Source organism: Ostrea edulis, chromosome 3 (assembly GCF_947568905.1).
Source record: "Ostrea edulis chromosome 3, xbOstEdul1.1, whole genome shotgun sequence".
NCBI classification, from domain to species: Eukaryota; Metazoa; Mollusca; class Bivalvia; order Ostreida; family Ostreidae; genus Ostrea; species Ostrea edulis.
In genome coordinates, this window is record NC_079166.1 from 43,133,378 (window position 1) to 43,157,117 (window position 23,740).

At 34.7% G+C, this 23,740-nt stretch overlaps 2 protein-coding genes across 3 annotated transcripts; both read left to right on the forward strand.

Annotated features, from left to right (window-relative positions):
- Positions 1-1,904: 1,904 nt before the first annotated feature.
- On the forward strand, positions 1,905-20,659 carry LOC125674384 (chromatin assembly factor 1 p55 subunit). Of its 2 annotated transcripts, XM_056157787.1 has the most exons (15): positions 1,905-2,017; positions 4,163-4,310; positions 5,849-7,719; positions 10,221-10,394; positions 10,952-11,006; positions 11,092-11,152; positions 11,244-11,336; positions 11,517-11,584; positions 11,793-11,919; positions 12,706-12,783; positions 14,555-14,631; positions 15,546-15,603; positions 17,021-17,131; positions 18,568-18,594; positions 20,367-20,659. In XM_056157787.1, the coding sequence occupies exons 4-15, from the start codon at positions 10,307-10,309 to the stop codon at positions 20,433-20,435; spliced, it is 912 nt and encodes a 303-aa protein (XP_056013762.1). In that variant the 5' UTR covers positions 1,905-2,017; positions 4,163-4,310; positions 5,849-7,719; positions 10,221-10,306; the 3' UTR covers positions 20,436-20,659. The 2 variants fall into 2 exon arrangements, with proteins under 2 accessions (XP_056013762.1, XP_056013763.1); XM_056157788.1 differs by lacking the exon at positions 18,568-18,594.
- Positions 2,002-8,810, forward strand: LOC130053562 (histone-binding protein RBBP4-like). The gene is made up of 5 exons (XM_056160903.1): positions 2,002-2,017; positions 4,163-4,310; positions 7,625-7,719; positions 8,415-8,537; positions 8,743-8,810. Exons 1-5 carry the CDS (start codon positions 2,002-2,004, stop codon positions 8,808-8,810), a joined length of 450 nt encoding a protein of 149 aa, XP_056016878.1.
- Positions 20,660-23,740: the final 3,081 nt, after the last annotated feature.

Consider the following 23,740-nt stretch of genomic DNA (forward strand, 5'->3'; position numbering starts at 1 on the left):
CAAAACCAAGGGATCTAACAGTAGCAATTTTCAGTCTAGGTGCATTATATTGGTAATGCTTCTTCAACGAAAGTTTCTGACAAGCATGCGCGGATCTAGAGGGGGGGGGGGGGTCCGGACACCCCCCCCCCCCACCCCCCACCCCCCACCCCCCATGGAATTTGCAAAGATAAAAAAAAAATTACAATAGATCTATAACGATTTATAAGAAAAATGAGTTATATCACGGGTTCGATTTTGTGAAAAGGTTCGACCCCCCCTGGAAAAAAAATTCTGGATCCGCGCTTGAACAAGTATCAAAACTACGTATACTGTTCAGAAACAAAAGTAATCAACTTTACAAAGGTATCCAACCTTCCGAATGGAGCTCTAGTGAGTTCTTTCATCTGAAGAAGTTCTAGTAAGTTCTCTCGTCTATAGCTATTTCTTCCAGATGAGGCTATGGTGAGTTCTTTCACCTGTAGCTAATTCGTCAAAAGAACAACTTTACCCAGACAATAATTTTATTAATCAGACATATTCATCAGAGCCTATAAATATCAAATATAAGAAAGTAGGTCTAATGTAATTGTAATGGAGACCGTTACGGACGTTCCCCAAACGTCCCTATATTCAAAAAGTGGTGGCATTGTGCTTCAGCACAACCAATCATCTTATATTCTAAGACTTTGTAGTATGTCGATATCATTCTATTCTTCATAAGAGATTTACCGGTTATTTTAATATTAGCTAATCAAAATCGAACGCACACGTTTGCGCGTGTATGCAAGTAATTTTGACTATGGCGAAGTAGAGAGTCCAAAAATATATATGCCACATAAATTTCAAAACATTTCAATGAAATATCAAAATGTGCCTGATGAAAGAAGTTAAAAATTATAATGATTACCTTTATCATACATTGAGGTAACAAAAAAAAAAATATTGCAGACTTCCTTATGAAGTGCAATTAACTTTGCGTTTCGAAATTATTCCTTTTGTATCCAGATATACGAGGCCTAGGTGTTCGGGGCATTACCAGATTAAAGCTATCGTTCTGCTCCAGGTCTCTAACCTACATACCTAAATGAGAATCCAGTGGCGGATGAAGAGGGGAGTTTCGGGGGTTGGACTCTCCCCCCCCCCTTTCGTGAGAAAATTTTCAAGGTAATGCATTTTGACGGTGGACCCCCCCCCCCCTCTTCTGAAAACCAAAATTAATGCTAGAACACCCCCCCCCCCCTTCAAAATTTCCTGGACTCGCTCTTTAATCGTGGATTTGCACCTGCTCACTGCACACTATAATTAGTGAAGGCTCAGGGTCGGGAAAACATCATCGTGAGATACCCACGACTGATCTTGTCTTCTACTCATGAATGATTGCCATATATGCATCGGTCCCCGACGAGGGAAACACCTTTGGTATATAATGTAAATGACCTCAATATGAAAAAGGAGCTTCGAATAAACTCATATGTGTGAACTGGATTGGATTACTGTCATGGCGGACGGATTTAGACATTGTATTACAAATTATATTGAGAAAATTTCTAACCTTTACAAACGCATTGTGATCGGCACATTCTATGTACACACATATATATTAGTACAATCCACATAAATGCATTGTAAATCGTATGTTTCAGGCAAATACGTGTACTTGTAGAACGTGCTGGATGGGTATGATGATTAGAAATGTAACTTCTTCATGATTGAAATTATTAGGTATTGTCTGGAAAGAAAATTAAACTTTCTTAGAAAGAATACCAATTGCTGCAATATGTGGACGACACAGTCATTCTGAATTTCTTCTACAATACACTTGCATTTTCATTACATACAATTTATTTGATCATTACCTTTTCAAATTGTTCTTTTATTTCCCGAATAAGTGAATCAATAAAATCAATTTCAATCGAGGTCGGAATTCATGAAATGAGAATCAAACTGGTTCGCAGTAAATGATTTGGCGCGAGTTGTGCGCATGTAAATTGGGAGAACAAAAAGAAAGAAGCCACAAAGATGACAGATAAAGACGGTAAATGCTTATTTTGATGTGTAATATATATATTTATAACAGAAAATGTCGTTAATTGACCAACATATTCCGAATCAACGATATACATGTGACTTTAGTACTGAACCGGCGTACATTTTAGTGGCGTTTCCTTGATTGTTGTGATATTAACCCGGGGTATGCAGTATTGTCATGGATGGCGTTCTTCTGAATGATGTATTGCTAAAGTATACTCAGTCTCACACCATCAGTTAATTTAATGTGGAGCAATGAGAAGTCATTACTGATGTAAACGTAGGATAGAGTAATTTCGGAATGGAACAAAGACTGCTGGAATTTATGATTGAGCTCCTTTTATTTCTTGCGCCTGTTATTAATTAGGAGATGGCGTAACTGTTTGGTTACATGTTGTTTTATGTCATCCTAATGAGTTTATTCATTCTCATAGGGATTGATTGATTGATTAAATATTGATTAACGTCCCTCTCAAGAATATTTCACTCGTATAAAGAAGTCACCATTGCCGATAAAGGGCTGCAAAATTTAGGCCGCAGTGATGTTGGTGGGATAGCTTTTTTCAAACCAGCATACACCAAATTCGCTGGTTGGCCCTTGATAACCTGGCGTGACACTTCATTTATTTGTATTTGGCCCATTGGCGTACACTTAATCAGGTTGGGAACACTTCCCCAATAGCGAGATATTCTCAAATCCTTTATAGGCCTGTTCAATGAAAAGGAAGTGAAAACCCTGATCATGTTGAGTGCGTGTCGCACTTATTCAGCGTTGCACAGGATTTGCCATTATTTTCAATAAAGACGCCAAAACACCTGTTTATGGTAATGTTTATTTCTCGCTAAAGAAGGATAATCGCGTTTTAGCGAGAATATCTCACTATAGGGGAAGTGTTCCCAACCTGTTAATATGGACAATTGGTATCGGGAGAATTCTTACCCAGAAATTTGGCATACACCTAGTAAGCCGGTTTCAGAAGACTAGAGTTTCTCACTGCTTTTTTGAAAAATAGGGGTTTACACAAGTAAATGTGATTTTTGGTAGGTAAAAATGTCAAAAGATAATGATGCTTAAAAAATGAGAATGATTGGATTATAGCTTTCTTTATTGTGTTAAAGCAGAGTCTACATTTATTTGTATATGTCTATCATATAAGTAAGCAAAGGTCGCAAAGTGACAAACTCGCTCCAATGATTACACTCTTGAGTCACGTGATTTGCTCTTCATCAGCTTAAAAATTATGAATATTACCTGTAATGCTTCTTGAAAAATGTTGCCGTCACTGCGGTATGCTTCATGGACCTCATAAATAAAATAGATGAATAGTTTGGAAAGTACCAAACATTTTTTAATTCCAGAGAAGCTTTCTCATACTTACGTACGTTTTGTTGTTGATAATTGTTTGGTTTGAAAGAAGTAAAATTGCAGTTGATATAACATCACAATGCACAATCAACTGCGACATATTTCCCGCGTTAAATGAATAGGTGGATTAAATACCTAATGACGTGTTGCAAGTTCTGGATCTTCGCTCGCCTCAGGTTCGATGTAATGTTGAAATCAGAAATCAAATCCAGGACTTCCCAGTTGTGAAGCGGACACTCTGACCACTAGACTCCCACCTAGATGTAGTTGTTTTTGGACTGTTGACTACTTAAAAAAAAGTTTTGTACTGTAAACTTTGTAGGAATTTTCCACAGCAGTTTGAGAAGGGTCTTGGGGCCCTTTGGATTGGGAATTTGATGACATTTGACCAAAAATTGGGATATGGATAATGTTGGCTGAGTAATGATTTTCAAGCAATACAACATACATAATAATCAAATGAGCCATTCTAAGAAAATTTCATTACTTTCAAAATTCAACCGTTTAAAAATTTTTATCAATATTTTGTAGATTTCCTTTATGCTAGTCAAACTTTTATTGATAGTATTTTGAGTTGTGACTTGTGGCAGATTCCATACTTTCATTTCATAAATTTCTTTATACCAGGGGTAAAATAGAGGTAATTTTTCTACTTGAGAATGAAATGTTGGCCTTACATTGGGCAGTGGAAAATTCCAGTCATGCGATAAGAATCATGATGCTTTTATTTTGTTGTGAGTGTGGACAGTATTATGATAGTAAAATTGCTTCTGTTTGAACATTTAGAAGGATTTGATGATGCCGTTGAAGAAAGAGTTATCAACGAGGAATACAAAATATGGAAGAAAAACACACCATTTCTGTACGATTTGGTTATGACCCATGCCCTGGAATGGCCAAGCTTGACAGCACAGTGGCTCCCTGATGTCACAAGGTAGGCAGAGGACAACAGTCACGCCCTGTCTCAAATGAAAGCTTTCGCTGAAGTTTGGACACATTGGGGATGTTCAATTTCAAAGTGATAGCCACCTGGGGTTATAGATTCTGAAATCTATTAGTCCATGTTAAACAGCAAGGATCCAGTTTTAATAAAAATATGAAATGAATGCCAAGAAGCAAGGTCCAAGTCATTCAATACTTATAGATGAAATTTCAAATTATTATTTGGTTTTCTTATTCATAAATGCAATCAAAATTGGCATTATTGGTTTTGATATATTAGTGTACAATTTCAGCATTGAGCTATCCAGAGCACTGTTCTGCTTCATGCTGTAGCCCCATTCTTAATAGGGTAACTTTTACCAATTTTCTTTAACACGGGTTTAAAATTCTTCAAGCCCGAAGTCTGGGACTAGCAAATTCTCTATTCAGACTGGGCAATTAGAAACGTCGGAAGTCCAAGGGACTTGTCTATTGTATGAATAATTGATGAATAAAAATGACTGCGTTTCAGAATAAAATATCTTAACAAGTTAAAGTTCATAACTATATTTTGTGTTTTCTTGCATGCGACCTGTCAAGATAGATTGCCAAATATGCCAATTAGAATAAAAAGATTGAAAATTCGAATACTGGTGTTTTTTTAGCCATTTGATGATATGATATAAACACAATAACCAACCTGGACTTGGGTTTTCTCTGTGGGACTTGGCAAAAATTGGTCCCTAAAGTCCCGGACTTGGGCTTGTGAAAAAAAGATTCATCTCCTGTAACAGCGAAAGTGCTAGAGGCATATGACTATTAATATTACATGTAGTTCATAAGCCCCCACCCCCCAAAAAAAACCCAAACAAAATTGTGGTTCCTAGTACATGCATTTCAGAAATAGGGTACTGGTAGGTTGGTCAGAATTTTGTAATGGACAAATTATTAAAAAGGTATATAACTCCAATGGATATTTAAAGATAAATGGAAAGCAATCACGAATAAGGATATATTGTGTAAATGTTATTCAACACTGATATACTATTACTGTCCATACTTTTTGATGTCTTAGATATATCCTAGTGTCATTAATGGCTTTGGGGGTAACCAAGGGCAGATAATTCAATTATAAGTAGATCCGGATCTTAAAAAGTTATGATTAGTATATTTCGATCCTTAACTTTAATTAATTACGATAAGTAGATCCCAATCCTGAAATAAAAAATTAAAAAATAGGGTAGATCAAAAAACCAGAATAACAAAAGTATTGTTTTGCCGAATGTTTGGAGGTAAATTGTAGTGGAACCAATTTATAGACTGAAGCAACATCCCTATTGGGCATACACAAAAAGTTTAATGGTTATTTTTAATCTTCTTTATATTGTATCGTAATTTAAGGATATTGTTTTGCTTAGCATCTGGATGTTTGTAGAGAAAACTTGTGATATCATTGAATGAATAATTAGATTCAGATTCGTTTGTTTTCCTTATTTGCATGGCATGTAGGATACTGTATAAATCCTTTTCTTTGTTTCTGATATTATATAGACCTGAAGGCAAGGATTACTCCCTACACAGACTGATCCTGGGAACACACACGTGAGTGTCCGCTCTTTAATGTTGGGGTGAAACAATATACAGCGAAACCTGTCTAATCCAACCTGCACTGGGATATTTTTGTTGTGGTTGTAACACACTGTGTCGGAATAAACAGTATAAAAACACTGAAAATATGGGATTGAGACTGTAAGTAAGGGTTGGAATGCACGATGAAAAGTGTTGCAGTGTCGGATTAGGCAGTTTTCACTGTATTACCCTTATTGTTTGATGAAAAGTGTTGCAGTGTTGGATTAGGCAGTTTTCACCGTATTACCCTTATTGTATGATGAAAATTGTCATACAAGGGCTACAATGTTATTTTTGATTTGAAGTACATGATATATTGACATTTAGTAACACTGGAAAAGTAGACATTTTCACCAAATTCTATGATGTTTTATTGCTAATATATTTGCTAAGTAAGCAACTTATGATTTGTTAATCATGTCGACAAACTGGCTCAGCACTTGCTTGTATTTATCAGGAATCTGACTGATTAATTCCCATTTTACACTAAACCAGGACTATGGGCAATTATTATTAATTATACGACACTCCTTATGAAGCAACACTTAGAGAGAAAAAATGTTTACTCAAAAAGCATTTTTTAAAAACCTTGTGAATTTTATCATAATATGTGTCAGGATTTAATGCATTAATTTTTATTGAATCCCCGACTGTTTAGTAATGACTTGATATGTAAAGACATTTAAACATTGCACACTACTTAATTTGCTTTTCCGTTATATAATGCATGATGATTTTTCATAGCTTATGAAGATATTTCTTTTAAAACTTGTTTTAGAAGAAGTGCAATCTAATTAAAAGTAGATCCTTTGATCCGCTCACATACTGTAGTTTGCTATACAAGGACCTAACAACATCCCGTTCAGGTTAAGTCCGAGCGATCTTCATGTTTACCAGAAAGTGACCCTTAATGTGATATTGTTAGATGTCGGTGTAGTGAATATGTGAGCTGATCTAACATTAAATTGGATTGGATTTCATCTAATTCAAACATTTTTAGAAGTACATTTGTATTCAGCATTTTTTTTCCTTATATAACTGGTACCGATAAACGGTACCATTCCCAATGCCAAAAACCATTAATTTTCCCCAATTTTGAGACTAAAAATTCCCAATTTACTACTTCTTGTTTTGTAGAACTCTTTTTTCTTTTCTTTTAGTTGAAATCATTTGCCGATACATTGGTAGAAAATTCCCAATTTGTTCGATTTAGACGCCATACCCCCCCAATTGAATGGGTACCGGTACCAGTACCAATGGGTAGAAAAAAATCGCTGGTATTAATGAGAGAAATGAGTAGTCAAGATGTATTATGAGTACTTATAATTCCAGTATATTTATAAATGGTTTGTTTAAGATTTACCAATGTATTTGCAGGTTTTTATGTCTGTGTCTATAAAGAATTTTCTGTTTATCCCCATAAAGGACAAGGTATACTTTTAATGTCATTAATTTGATTTTAATGGAACAGTGAAAATGCATATTTAAGAAAATTTAAAAAGTTTCTTTACATTAGAGGGTGGAATTAATTGATTATATTTAAGACTTTTAGCTATCTGTATGCAATTACATATTTTGATACAATTTTAAACTTGTAAAGTCGCATGAAAAGAAAACTTTTGGATCAGTGAATTGACAAATGGAGAAGTATTTGTGGGAGGGTGAGTTAGGGAAGTACCTTGGCCTTTAACTTTTCAGGTCAGAAGAGCAGAACCACCTGCTGATTGCCAGTGTACAACTTCCCAATGATAACGCACAATTTGATGCTTCACATTATGACAGTGAGAAAGGAGGTAGGCTGTCACACAGCATGTATTGATTCAAAATGCAAAGACATCAACATTTAGTTCTCTATATATAGAGAGAGATAAAGATGTACTTGTTATCATAGATGATGAAATGTTTGTTGTTTCTTGAGGCAGCTGGGTCGGCAATCGGCGACATTATTCCTATTTTTATGAAATAACAGAAATGCCATATGTAATCATGAGCGAGTAGACTTAGTTTGATACCTTTGCTGAATGCAAAGAAATTACTCGTCCCATTCATCCTGGACAAGTTAAAATTGGTTTGAGACGAGTGAATTCCATAATGCACTTGTCCCTGGTGATGAGAACATCTAAAATAATTAAAAGCACATGTCCTTGTGCTTGTACAATCTTTTTTATTTTAATAAAGTAAGAAAATATGGGATGAATAAAACTATTTTAGGGATGAATTGTCTCTCATGGGATGAGTAGATGTGAAAAAAGTTCTCATCCTGTCAATCTCGGACAAGTGCATTAAAAATAATTGTTAATTTCCATTTCAACTAGGGGGAAAATATTGATACCCAGCCTCCTTAAGCTCTAAAAAGGGTTTGTTTTTTCTGGAAAACAAGAACTAAATGTTGAAGTCTTGCAAACTGAATTAACAACCACAAGCATGGACACTGGTACAGAGCATGTCTATGTAGAGGGTGTAGGCTAGATCTTAATGTCTTCCGCAGTTTACATTTTCCTAAATAATGACTCTAGGGCGGACGAAGTGAACAATATGCTAATAGCCAGCATTCAGCTTCCCAAAGATAATTCCACTTTTGACACATCAGCCTACAATAGTGAAACAGGAGGTAAGCACTGTCTGGGGTGATTAATGTACCGTGGACATTGGAAGTAGTTCAGTAATGGACATTGGAAGTAGGTCGATTATCATCAAAACATTCTCTTGCAGACTGGATACTATATACTTTGCTTCAGTCATATTCCGATGACAATGCTAAGACTAGTTCTTAGATTTTTGTATTTGGTATTCAGTGTTTGTCTCCCCATTTTTAGCACAGAGATGTTTGGCACACGATATCAGAGATTTCGTCGATGGCAGAGAATCTGAAGGTCTTCTGTAGTCCTGTAGATTTCTGATAGTATACCCTCACATCCTAAAAATCATCTGCAGAAATTAATAAGTGGAGTTATAGTGTCTTAATGACTACAATGTTTCATGCTAAAATGGGATTTCTTATGTTACAAACAATCACCTCCGACGACTTGTTGCTGTTCCATTTACTAGTGTTCCACCTCAGACGACTTGTTGCTGTTCCATTTACTAGTGTTTCAATTTGGAGGTTACTGCTCATATACTTTGTTTATTTGAGCTGTACCAAACAGAGTTCTTGAAAAGTATTGGTTTTATCGGTTTTGCTGACCAAAAAAAGTCCGATATGAATTGTTTGCTTATCAATCCAATTGCCCGACAAAAATTTGTAGCAGTTAAATTAATTCCAGAACCAAAAAATCGGGTTTTCACTCTGCAATGGTTTTGACACTAAAAGTAAAACATGTTGACATTGTGGTCGACAAAGTAAAATATGCCGATGAAACACAAAAATGTTTTCACTAGTTCGTGAAAAAAGTGGATTCAACCTTAAAACTGAAGATGTATTTGATTTCTGATTTTCTCTCAGTACATAAATTATTCCAAAAACATTCACCATTCATTAATTCATTTGGGCAGAATAAACCTTGAAGTTACTAGTATGATCCATTTTCTGTGTTATAGATGCGAACAAACACATTAGTTCTGAAATCTGTATTTTATATATGTGACAAATTAATTGTAATTCATGATAATAGTAAATGGAGTTAACCCATAGATTCAACAAATCAACAGGCATAAGTATTTTACTTGAAAAGGTAAAACAAAGTGAATTTCAAAGGAAAATTCAATGGAATTGAATTTAACTAAATTTCTGTTCATTGTTTAATTTTATGTAATAAGTTATTAATAATTCCACAAAATTGTTAGGGCCAATGAAACATTGTACGGGCCCATGAAACATTGTACGGGCTGACAAGATTACCATTGTTATCAGTCCATATGTCTGATAGAGAAAAAAAGTTTTCAAGAACTCTGACCAAAAATTATTTTGGTTTTTTGTATTCGTTTGTATTTAGGTAATGTACAAAAAAATTACAAAAGTATTTGCTTACTATTTTGCATCTTGTTCATTTCGTTATATTGCAAGTTTGTAGTCAGTTCTGATAATTATGGTTGCAAAAGTCAAGTTGCACTCTGAGATGTAAATCGTTTACTTTGGAAAATGCAAATAGAATTCTGATCAGCTAAAAAATTTGCATGTCTATTATGTATACCTGTGAGTCTAATAGATTGATAACATTATACCCACCCCTACCACCCCAAAAAAATTATTTAGAAATGTAGTATTCTGTATTCTCAAATCAATAATCATTCAACCAACATGCAGTTTTAGAAGAATGCATTTTCAAAAAAATAACACTTCATTGTACAATTTCAGAGTTTGGAGGATTCGGATCTGTCAGTGGTAAAATAGAGATTGAAATAAAGATTAACCATGAAGGGGAGGTAAACAGGGCACGATACATGCCTCAGAATCCCTGCATCATAGCCACCAAAACCCCGTCAAGTGATGTCCTGGTGTTTGACTACACAAAACATCCCTCCAAACCAGGTAAGCCTTATCCCCTCACCATTGCGAGAGGGGATATAGTAACAGGTCCATTCGTGTGTGGGTGTGGTAAAGCTGAGATTTTAGACACTTTATTGGCCACGTTTTTTTGCTCGAATGATTTAATACTTCACATGTGGCTTTGTTATCAAGAGAGGAAGAACCATATAGATTTGGAGGTCCAAAGGTCAAACATTTTTTCAAATCATGAAAATGTGCTTCTATTACTGAAGATCACATTTATTTTATGAGGCCTTATTTTCGTGTGGATACAATAATGCGTTTATTCACAAGATATAACTTGCAAATCAGTATTTATATCTTAATTCTTCTATATATATGCAAGAGTTTATTGATGAGAACTATTCATGAATGGCTAGTCTCACAAAATTACATGTAAAATAAAATGGGCTTACAGAATACACTCTATAAATGTCATCAAAAAATTTTCCTGTGAGATTGTTTTGGATCATATGAGGATAATAGACAAAAGAATGATGTTTAAATTTTCATATGTTGAGATAGATGTAAAAGAAATCTAAGTATTAATTCATTTTCAGACCCAAATGGGGAGTGTAATCCTGAATTACGACTCAAAGGTCATCAGAAAGAAGGGTAAGAAAGAGATGAGAGAAAATAAAATTGTACAAAATTTCTCCACGAAAAGACAAGTTTGATAAGTTTGTTCCATGTTTAACAGATATGGGTTATCCTGGAATCCCAACCTGAATGGACACCTCCTCAGTGCTTCAGATGATCATGTGAGTTGCTGACTTTTAAATTTTGATCAATTTTCATGCAGTACATGTAAGTGTTGGTAAATGAATAAATTGATTTCTTTGTTTTTACCAGACGATATGTTTGTGGGACATTAATCAGAATCCTAAAGAAAACCGAGTGGTGGAGGCCCACACCATCTTCACTGGTCACACGTCAGTAGTGGAAGTAAGAATTTCAATTGCTACTCTGTCAATGCAGTTAATTACAATATCAAGTATAGATAGGCTCAGATAATCAAATGTAAAATGCCTATTTGTTTGTTATATCATTTGTTTTAATGTGTAGTACAAAAGTGTGCTCATCACTGACTTCTCTCCTGTTTATGAATTTGTTATGCCTTCGTAGGACGTGGCCTGGCATTTACTCCACGAGAGCCTGTTTGGATCAGTGGCTGATGATCAAAAGTTGATGATGTGAGTAAAAGGAGAGACTTGTCTTAAACACAATACACTATTCTTTTTAATCCAAAGACTGCCATTGGATTGTATATGTAAAATATTGTTAGAGAATATGGCATTAAAATCTGTGGTATTTTGAATATTCCCTAGTTAAGATTGAAACCTTGAATTTTGTTACATGACCATCACTGAGAGAAATGAATTCTATCTGATCTTTTTACAGCTGGGACACAAGGTCAAACAACACAACTAAGGCCAGTCATATAGTAGATGCCCACACAGCAGAGGTCAACTGTCTATCATTCAACCCCTACAGTGAATTTATCCTGGCAACAGGCTCAGCTGACAAGGTAAAATATCCCCAACAGTGAATTTATCATGGCAACAGGCTCAGCTGACAAGGTAATATATCCCCTACAGTATTCTTGGAACAGGTTCAGCTCACAAGATATGATCAGTGAATTTTTCTTTGCAACAGACTCAGTTGACAAAGTTATCATTTACATTCTATTCAACTAGTCATTAGATTAGCTAACAAAGGCAAGCATGGATCTAGAGGGGTACCAGGAGTCTATAAACCAATAGCAACACCCATCTATTGATCAGAAATTTTTATACAGTTACAGTTGTTAAAGATGAAATGTTAAACCCCTAGTATAGGTTAAAAAAAAAATCCCTTCCCTTTGAAAAAAGTTGATGAGTGGATTTTTGGATCAGCACCTGAAAAACTGACCTCTAAAGTGAATACATTTTGGCAATAGCCTCAGCTGACAAAGTAAGTCCATCATTGAACTCCTACAATAAAATCCATCCTGGCATCAGGCTTAAAATAGAAGGAAAGTCGACAAATCATGATAAAGGGATCGAAGCAGGTAAGATTGTCAAATCCTTCAAATGTTTCATTCAATGTATGTCTAGGTCCAACACATTACAGAGAGTGTAAGATATGCTGGTGTCATAGCAATTATTAAAGGGAAACGACTGTTCTGCCATTTGAAGTGTACACAGTACGTGTATCACTATCCTGTTTGAAAATTAAAAGCAGTGTTTGTAGGGTTACTTATTGATAGAATTTAACCATTGTGTAGTAACTGATTTGTTATGAAATGAACTTTGATTATATTGTTATGTTGCAGACTGTTGCATTGTGGGATCTGAGGAATCTTAAACTCAAACTTCACTCATTTGAATCACACAAAGATGAAATTTTCCAGGTAATTATTTATATTTACAGTGATATGCCTGGTTTGATCAGAAAGTATTTGCACATGTAGAGGTTTCATTTATTGGGAATATGGTCTTGCAGAACATGTACAACTGTATTTCTCCAAAATTATTAAATTCACCCAAACATTTTGAGAATTTTTTTTCTTCAAATTTGCTTTAAGGATAATGGTAATGAGTACATTTACCAAGTTAAATTTGCTCATTAAGGATTAAGGCAAAATTGGGAGAGATAAAATGGGCAAAATTTTCCCAGTGTAAAGTACATTCACATACGGGGGGCTACACAACATGGCCTGTTGTAAAATAGCATTTCTGCCATTGCTTACCTGTCATTCCTATCTGTCTCGTATCTAATCTCACTTGATGCGAGATTTCACATCGCATGATCAAAATTAGATTGATGAATGTTTTCTTTTTGAATACTGGAGCAAATTAATTAGTTTCTTGGACTTCTTGGCATCAAATCTAATTTTTGGCCGGGTTGCACGAAGTGCAAATCCGGTCTATAGTATGGTGAAGTGCGGGCGGGCGGGCGGTTGGGGAAATTTTGTGAAATCAACTCCTCCTACAGTTTTTTATGTACAACCTTGAAACTTTGCAGAAAGTAAGTATATATATTGAAGTTATGCACTAGCTTTTTTGAAGTCTGACCTTTGTCGAATATGGGCGCTACAGCAAAAAGTTGTTACTAAAAATAGAGTTCAACTTGAAAAAGGTAAATGAGATTATCTTTTGTGGTTAAATTTAGTTGCACTACCTCTGAGGAAAAATTCAATTATATATGAATGTCAAATTTTCTGGGCATGAGTTGTAAATTTGCAATATAAATAGAGAAATTCTGTTTCTTTATCATATAATCATACACACTGTACAATTCAAGCACCTGAAGTTATTGTTCATTTTAGTTATTATTACTTAATATTACATATATCAGCAGTGCTCCAAGTTGCAAGTAAAACGGTCGCATTTGCGACCAGAAAATAAATTTTGCGACTAGAGATGATAATTATGTCGCATTTTCGCGAGTGAAGAAAATTTGGGCAACCAGTAAAATTTTAGAATCGGGATCGGAAGTCTGAATAAATATTTTTAGTCTCGGTCAAAACAATCAAGATGGCGGGAAAACAAGGTTTAGAGCACTTTGGATTTATCAATAGTAAAAAACAGAAGCCTCAGCCTTGTACATGTAACAAAAGAAATTCAAGAATCACACGGGGAAAGTTCTGCATCAAAAGATGGCGTAGCAATGTCTAAAGAGAAATGCAAAAGTAAAGGAAGAACCCCAGTCCTGAAATGGCGGAGGAAATTTTCGTGATGGCAAAATGTTTTGCAGAATTTGTGAGGCCAATAAGCCAGCAACGTCCACAATTTCTAGACATCCATTGTCCTATTTCACCACGACCAAGTGTACATCTTTCAAACGTGGAAATGTGACTTCACGGTAACAGTAAGAGACGTGTCGTTGTCCGTGACTGCATTATTAGCAGTAAGTCGAGCGGGGCAACTGATAACTACCACCAAATAAATCCCTACCCAAATTATTTACTCTAAATATTGCAACCCGGCCAATTGAGTCTTTGACCCATTTTTTTTTTTTTCTTTTTTTCTTTTTTTCTTTTTCAAAGTACCCAATACAATAATCAAATATGCAAAGATGTGAAATACTTTATAAAAACAAAAAGATGTTTGTCTTCTACACACGTATCATTCATGTTTTTGAGGACATTTAAAGCTGATTTTTATTAATTTGTAATTTAGGTTCAATGGTCTCCTCACAATGAGACAATTCTGGCCTCGAGTGGAACTGACAGAAGACTGCACGTGTGGGATCTCAGGTATGTTATTGGATAGACAGGTATGTTGTTGTGTCGCCTGCGTTACGCAGTGGCGACATATATTGTGTCGCCTGCGTTACGCAGTGGCGACATATAGGGATCACTATCCGTCGTCCGGCGGCGGCGTCGTCACAAAAAATTTCTGTCACAGTTTTCTCAAGAACCACATGGGGCAACTTCCTGATATTTGGCACAGAGCATCACTGTGGCCAACTGTATTGTGTAAGACATTTTCGAATCTGTCGCTTATCAACTTCCTGTTTGCCGGGACTTAGAATTTTTTACAGCAAAAAAATTTCTGTCACAGTTTTCTCAAGAACCACATGGGGTAACTCCCTGATATTTGGCACAGAGCATCAGTGTGGCCAACTGTATTGTGTAAGACATTTTCGAATCTGTCGCTTATCAACTTCCTGTTTAGTGACAAAAACCATTTCAATAATTTACTTTTTCAACATTATACGTGATATATTACATATAGAATGAACTAGCAGGCGACACATGTCTTCCGGGGAAGACTTAATACTGCGTTTAAATAAAGTGATTTAAGTGTAAACAAAAAAATGAAAACAAATTTTGACTGCTGAAAGGGAAAAAACCCGTTAAATCCAAGTCAGTATTTGGGTATGTGACCACTGATGGGTTGAAGTAAATGTAGATATAGGTAAGGGAGATATATGTAACACTCAGGTGAGTAGTTGATGGGTCTCTTGTGACAGAACTGCATGTATTTGGTCTATGTCTTTGATGTCTATGTATTCTATGTCCATGGAATTTTACACCCATCAAAGTTCAATAACAAAGTATCTAAGCAACACAGCATTGATACAGTGCAATTTTCATTAAAATGTACATCATTTTTTGCCGTAAAATTGGAGAAGAACAATCATAAAAATGTACATCATCTTTTGCAGTAAAATTGGAGAAGAACAATCAGCGGAAGATGCAGAGGATGGACCCCCAGAACTTTTGGTAATAGTTACAGTTTTGTGTACAAATTATGCTCAAGAGTTGGTCAGTATTTTTAACCTGAATGGTTTAAGACCTTAAGAACTCTTATGATGGTTCATCATCTGTCTGGTGTCAGAAAATTTCTTCTACTGCAACAATTGTCAGATTTCAGAGAAGCTGAGCACACGTGAAGACTACTTAGAGATATGCAAATCTCATTATCATTTTTTAATGTCGCCACTGTTACTAAAAATCATTAATCCTGCAAATTGTATTGGTACACTACTTATGTTTTGTCCAATTTCAATGAAAGTTTGCAAACATGAAGACTACATAGTGAAACCTTATTCTCTATGTAGAATTTTAATTTCACCTCATAATATGGCCTTTGTTAATGAAGTCATTTCACAGTGCAGCAATGTTTTTATGATCAGATTTTTTTTTCCTGTATGACCCGATGTTCATGTATTATTTTTGTACATAATTACTTTAAAACAGATTAATTACTTTATAACGTTATTAACTTTCCCTTAATTACATGCTTGAAAACATCTGCATGTAAAAGAAAACAGTGTGAATATTAATTAGAAAGTAAATATAGTGGCTACATATATAAATCATCCCATAATAGACGTCTATAAATAGACCCACGCGCGTCAGGGGAATCCCAACATGATGTATTAATTCATACGCAACTGTCTAGTTTTAAGGCTGAAAGAGCGTAAAACAACGAATTACTAAGAGATATGTGATATTTTTATATCTATTAAACTTATGGTACGGCACTGTTATAACAAAATACACAGCTTTACACAGATAAAACCAGCGATGATCTGAAAGTTTGAACTGGTCACGTGACTGTCACTTGAAATGGCAGAGTGACGCGGTTATTTGTAAACATCGATTTAAAATCAAATTATTTGGATTAAAACAGGTGAAATAATTTATGATATGTTGTACAGTCTCATAACTACATATGTGTGATGATTTAATAGCGTTTTTACGAGATGGAAAAAAATATTGTAATTCGGACCATACAGCTTTAAGTAGCACCACTCAGGGCTCCTTATATAACAAGGCTTTTATTGTAGTGTAGCTTTCTGAGGTATTCTGGTTGTGCTTTTTACAATCCAGACCCTGCTTATTTAAAAGAAATACTATGTATAAGAAAACATAATGATATTAATCATTTCTAATCTTGACTTTTTAAGCCTGAAATTTTAAGGACACTTGATTGGGCAAAAGATCTGAATATTAGGGGAAAATTGGTAAATTTTTAGATTGGAGATGGGTTAGGTAACTGAACCCCAAAACAAACCAGGAAAACTTTATTCAGACTTTATAGACACTTTATAGACTTAAAGCAGACACAGAAATGCTAAAATAGAATCATAGGAAGTTTATTTACTTGCGTCAGTTAATGATTTGTCTTTGTCAGTTCATTCATGGAGGACACACAGCCAAGATTTCGGACTTCTCTTGGAACCCTAATGAACCATGGGTAATTTGCTCCGTGTCTGAGGACAACATAATGCAAGTTTGGCAGATGGTAAGTACTAGTTATGAATGTGTAGAAATTCATATGTATGTTTTACAATCTATGTCTATTCTAAGGTGCTGTGACTCATAAGTCACTGTCAAGCTTGTAATATATTCTCTGCAGAGTTCTTGAAAAGTTTTTGATTTGTCAGACAATTGGGCCCATAGCACCTAGAATTGTATGTGACCTACATTTTTAGTCATCTGAGTCACAATGACCCCTCACCTGAGTTGCTCCATACCCTTCACCTGAGTCAATTTGTAGTCTTCACCCGAGTCACTCTGTAGCCTTCACCCGAGTCACTCCATAGCGTTCACCCAAGTCACAGAACCTCCAGAAATGATTCAATCTATAAAAATGTTTGGTTGTTTTTTTTTTACTCCGCAAAATCTTGCAAACAATGGTGTATGTGACTATGATGTGGAAGGAGGCATTAACCAAATTTGTAAAATTCATGGCCCTTAGATCAGAAGTTCTTTTGTTAAGGTAGTACTCTTCATTGTCATAATGGCTGACTTCCTAAAAAACATGAATGAAAAAATCGATATCAGCAATATTTGTCTTTTCCTTTTCCATTTAAATACCTAGCCGAGTAGCTCAGTAGGTTTGAATACCGACTGCTGAAATGTACATGTAGGTCGCAGGTTCGAGTCCAGCAGGGGTTTTAAATTTTTTTCAAATTACCTTCTACAAAAACTCTCTTTTTTGAAAAATAAAGTAAATTTGAAAATTTTCAACTTCAAAATATTGTTGTACATATCCTCCACTTTTCATCTACATCAGATTTCTCTGGTGTAGCATACCTCCTTAAGAGGAGAGGGGGAGGGGCTTATTTACAAAAGTGTGATGTGCATTATTTCTTCAAAGATCTTCTTGACTCCTGAACATTAAACAACTGTTTAATGTAGAGAAAAGCTTCTAACAATTTGTAAATTTTATGGCACCTGGGCCAGGGGTTCTGGTAAAAGGCAGAGTTTTATGTTGTATTTAATGAAAATGAATTTTTTTATTATAAGTCCTAACTCCTTGACATCAAACATAGTAGATTGTAATTATGAAAAGAGAAGTGTCTTCTAAATTTGTGAAATTAATTGTCCCTGGGTGAGTGATTCTGGTGTTAGGACAAGACTCTATAGTAGTGTTGTGAAGATCCATTATTTCTTTAAGAATCTACTTCTTTACTTCTGGACACGGAATAACCATACCTAGTTTATAGTACTGCTGGAAAGAAAAGCTGCTCATGAAGTTAGCTCCTCTGTTAAGCTTCCCTAGGAAAATCTCAGCGTTGTATATAAATGTCCGTATTTGCACCATATGACGTCGCAATGAAAAAGTATGCCACGTACAAGTTCTTACAGTTGTATCGCAGGGGAAATGTAATATTTTATTATTTACACAGACGCTTTTTTCATAGATTTTGCAAGCTATGCTATATAATAATACAGGGTCTCCATATTTTGCGGGAAAGAGAAGTAGGTCACCACTTCAGTTCCTCTATGTTCATGTTATTTTAGCCTCTAACAAACACAATGTTTACAGGAAAACCCCTTCTTGTGCTTCCTACACACTACCTTACCTCACCCCCTCTATAACATTGACAGTGACCCTCGAATTAAATTGTTAATTGCCAATAACTCATTTTCCAGGCTCTAAACAACTCAAAACTTTCAGTGTTACATGCTTTCTCATTATTGGCTGTTAGCAGTGATTTTTTAAAGACCCATTTTAGGTCCGAATATCGGTCCTTTCCCCTCCCATAAATTACCAATTTTTTCCCAATTTAACTTACTTTTCCCAATAATAAAAACTGGCGAAAAAACATGTTTGTTAAAAGATAAGTTCAATGTATGACATGACAAAGATGCATCAATTCTAGATGATTTAGAAAGAATAGTCGAAAATTTTAAGAGCTTAAAGAAAAGAAAGTTAAAGATGTAAATTAATAGAAGAATGACATCAATGAGTGTTTGATTTCTTGTTTGATTTGATATATTTAGCATGTTTATGATAATGACTAGGTTTTCCCAATCTGACCAAAATCTTTCCCAAATCAAAAGCCACAGGATCCTTTTGAAAAATTACTGATTACTATTCTTGGGCTTTTGTCTTAAAAGTTGAGGTACATACTATTTCATTTTAATATAATCATGTCATTAATATTGGAATTACTCTAAAATTATCAAAATGTGGACATATTATTATATTGTATAGCAAAATCCATGTAAAAAAAGGTCGGCAAATAAAAGTTTTCAAAAAAAGACCGCCAGTGTTTTTTCGAATTTTATCTGGAGTTTTCATGTAATGCTACCAAGATTCCAGAGAATACCAAAGGCAACGAGAGTATGTGTAACACATTGCGGTCACCAAACCGAGAGTATGGAGTCGTTTAGACCCCGGATTTTGAATATGGGCAATGAAGCATTTGATTCAAGGGTCAATGTCAATCTGTCTTTTCATGCATCAGCACTTTGTGGGAAACATAGAAAAAGAATACTAATAAGAAAAAGATAATCAAACCTGGTTCACAAATTTCCTATTATCTACTACTGTCGGAGCATTAATTTTTTCTCTCATTTTGTTCCCTTTCTTAATAATTGTTAATTAAGATTTTAATATTTGTTTATTAAGATTTGTTTACTATTGTGTTACTAAATATAACATTGGATGGGTGTATTTTGCAGTTGCTGTTGTTAATCATGTGATATTTAATAGACCATCAAATCCCTGGGCCTCCTCAATCTACCAATGATGTTTCATTTCATTTCATTTTTATAAAACTACTTTTAACTTCAACATGTACTTTAACTTTTGTGCTATTTATAGTAATGCTTGATACAAATGTTTTGTGCTATCTATAGTCACGCTTGGTATAAATGAGGTGAAATAGTAATTGGTTAATTGAATCATATGATTTTATTGTGCATACTTTAATAGTGCTGCTCAAATTACCATATGACAGTCTTAAATTTGAATTGGTGACAATGAAATCAGAAACATCACATTAAAATTTCATATATGTTTATTTTGAAACTGTTTCAGTTAGTTAACCATGTGGACAAAGCACGTTTAACAACTGAAAGATCAGCACATTTACTAATACTAAAAGATCTTTTTGAAAAAAAAATTCAAGAACTAAAAGATCTCGGGTCAACAATAGTTACTGCATCGGTTTAGTTTAATCTTACAGTGAATGATGATAATCAGCAATGTGATGAAACAGTGACAAGTTTATGATGTTTTGCAGGCTGAGAATATTTATAATGATGAAGAACCAGACACACCTGCAGCCGAACTTGAATCCGGAACTTCATAGAGCCTTAACCAAAGGGCAGTGAGAAAAAGACAGAAATCAAAGCATTAATATTGCTGTTTTTATCTTCATGATGCCTTGAGATATTGAGACTGAATATTTTTTTTATCAGTGACTCTTTAATATAATTTAAGTGAACTTTATATGTCATAGGATATTATTACTAATTGGCCTTTGTGGAAGTTCATGTAGAAATTTGTATATAGTAAACCATGTCATCGTGTGAAGTGAATGCGTTGGTTTTTTTGTTTTTTTTTCATGTACAGAAAATAACCATTCTTTGTATAGCGAAGGAATCAGTGTCCTTCTGTTTATCTGACAATCTGTTCTTCAACACATGTAAATCAGTATCTCTAATAGTTTCTAACACTTACTATGTAAGTGGACAAAGATCAAAAAGTGTTACCATCTGAATTTGAGGTCAAGGTCAATATTCAATACTTAAAGCTAACATGATATCATTAAAGTACACCATATTTCATCTTATTCATTTTTATGCCCCACCATGAATATGGCCAGGGCATATAGTGCTTGTCATGTCCGTCTTCTGTCCTTCCACCACACTTTGCATTTACCTCAGTTTCAAAGAAACTATTCAAGATATTTCCATCAAACCTTACATGATGGTACATATGGGTATCTTCTATTCAACTTCATCATTTTTTTTTTTTTTTTTACTTTTCCTGTGACCTTGACCTCACTTTTCCATATTTGATATTTAGCTGTTTCAAAGCAACTATTGACAATATTTTTATGAAAACTCTTACACTGATACACATTAATGGTAGCAATTCAACTGTGGCATTATCTTATGACCTTGACCTTTCTTGTGACCTAGACCTCACTATTTCGTATGTTGGTGTTTAGCTCAATTTCAAAGCAACTATGGACAATATTTATATGAAAACTCTTGCACTGATACATTAGTGGTAGCTATTCAACTCTGGTGTTATTTTATGACCTTGACCTCACTATTACCTATTTTGGTGGTTAGCTCAGTTTCAAAGCAATTAATGAAGAATTTTTTGTCCCATTTTGAATATGGCCAGGTCATATAGTAGAGGAGCAGATGTACAAGTCTAATTTTAATTAGATTGGTGTTTGTCATGATGGTTTATGATATCCATGTATATAAATGAGGATCAACATTTCATGGGAATATAATATATTTTTTTGTCTTGTTAGAAGTAATTTTGAATGATAACCTTTCTATTGATAGCTAGGCAACATATAACCAATGCTAAATTGCTATTTATCTTTATAGCTAATTTATTAAAAATTTTGGTAAATATGAAAATTTTCAGAGTGAAATGAATGGGTGATACTTGAGTAAGATAGTTTAAAGACATTTTGAAAAAAGGTGACTTTTTGTTAGAACACTTCACTTTTCCATAGAAACACTGCATTAGATTGATAAGGGAGAGTGTTGGATAGGTTTTCATTTTCATGTGCAAATCCTTGATTTGCTCAATTTTCGAAAAAATGAAACATTTTGGATTTGATCTAAAGTGGCAGAAAATGATATTTTTCTAGGTAGGGTGGGGTGTTTTCCTCCCCTTTTGACCAGTTTTCCTCTGATTTCTGAGGAATTCAGTCACATCCCTGCATGTGGGATATGACTTGAAAACAACTGAGATTTAACTGTATTAAAGCTTTTAGAGTTAATAACAATAGACAAGAGTACTTCAAAGGTTCTCTTTATATTGTATACATTTGTGGTATGACTAATTCATTTAAAATAATTGAGATGGTGAAATCATACTTCATGAGAGGTGTTTTAACAAGCCATTAGATAAAAATTTAATGTAATGAGCTACTTTAAACCCTGATACTAACACAACAAAGTGTATTCCCTATTGTGAAAGCACTACATTTTTCTTCTAATTCATGATAAGGTGAATGGAAAAGTGTGCAGCAATTTTCCTTGTCCATTAAAAAGCTATAAAGTTTTTTACATGAAGATATTTCCCCTTCAATCCCACTTTATGGTCATCCTTAATCTGCATAATTTTCTTTAAAGAAAAAAGTATTCCGTATTTTGAATTTTTCCACAAAATGAAAAAATTCAACCTATTTCCCATTGTGAATGGGGCAAGAATATCTACCCATTAGAAGGTACTGATAATTCCTGAGTTTTATAGCTCACTTATGTGAGCTTTTCTGATCGCCTTTTGTTCGTCGTCTGTCCCTCTGTAAACTTTTCATAATTTGAACTTCTCCAGAACCACTGGGCCAGAAAAGTTCAAATTTACATGGAAGCTTTCTGACATTGTGCAGATTCAAGTTTGTTAAATTCTTCTTCTCATGAACCACTAGTCCAGACAAGTTCAAATTTACATGGCAGCTTTCTGAAATAGTGCAGATTTATTTATGTAAAAATCATGGCCTACTGGGGTCACAATAGGGGATAAAAATTTTACATGCAAATATAATGTGGGGAAATTTTTAAATATGGGCCGAGGTGACTCATGGGTCTCTGATTTTCATATTTCATTATAAATGTCACATCAGGCGAGGCATTCATGTCCTATGGACATATTTCTAGTTCAGATAGCCTGTATGCTTCTCAGATGCTATTGTATTTTTCTTCTTATTCTTCTTCAACCAAATTTTGTCCAGGCCCTAACTAGAGAACCCTTTGACTTTAAGACTTCAAACTTGGAACATAAGGAGATAGTATGAAGGAGGGGGTGCCCCCCCCCCCCCCCCCCAAACTTTTGACCTTGACCCACTTATAAAGTCAAGGTCAATCTTTTACGTCAACATTTAGTCCAGGCCAATAGCTGAGAACCCTTTGACATTACGATTTAAAACTTGGAACGTGGCAATAGGACATAAATACAAGGTGCACTGCACCAAAATTTTTGACCTTGACTCCTTTTTTCATTCAAGGTCAAATTAAGAAAAACATGAATAGACCATAACTTTAGAACCCTTTGACATTAAGACTTCAAACTTAGAATATGAGGAAAGGGGGAATTCCACCAAAATTTTTGACCTTGACCCATTTATAAAGTCAAGGTCAATTTTTTATGTCAAAATATAGTCCAGGCCAAAAGCTGATTTGACAACCGTTTGACATTAAAACTTTAAACTTGGAATATGGAGAGGTTATATGGAAGAGGGGTGCACACCACAAACATTTTTGACCTTCATCCAGTAGGGTGGGTTTATTTAAAAACCGAGAGAACCACTGGGTCAGAAAAGGTGAAATTTACATAAAAGCTTCCTGACAGTGGAGATTCAAGTTTATAAAAATCATGATTCCTGGGGTTAGAGTGTGTCCACAATAGGAGAATGAAGTTTTA

Coding starts and splice junctions, on each gene's coding strand:
- LOC130053562 (XM_056160903.1), top strand. Junction 4,311..7,624: donor TGGCTCCCTGATGTCACAAG/GTAGGCAGAGGA, acceptor TTAACTTTTCAG/GTCAGAAGAGCAGAACCACC. Junction 7,720..8,414: donor TTATGACAGTGAGAAAGGAG/GTAGGCTGTCAC, acceptor TGTCTTCCGCAG/TTTACATTTTCCTAAATAAT.
- LOC125674384 (XM_056157787.1), top strand. CDS start 10,307: ATGCCTCAGAATCCCTGCATCATAGCCACCAAAACCCCGTCAAGTGAT. Junction 11,337..11,516: donor GTCACACGTCAGTAGTGGAA/GTAAGAATTTCA, acceptor ATGCCTTCGTAG/GACGTGGCCTGGCATTTACT. Junction 18,595..20,366: donor ATATTTTGCGGGAAAGAGAA/GTAGGTCACCAC, acceptor GATGTTTTGCAG/GCTGAGAATATTTATAATGA.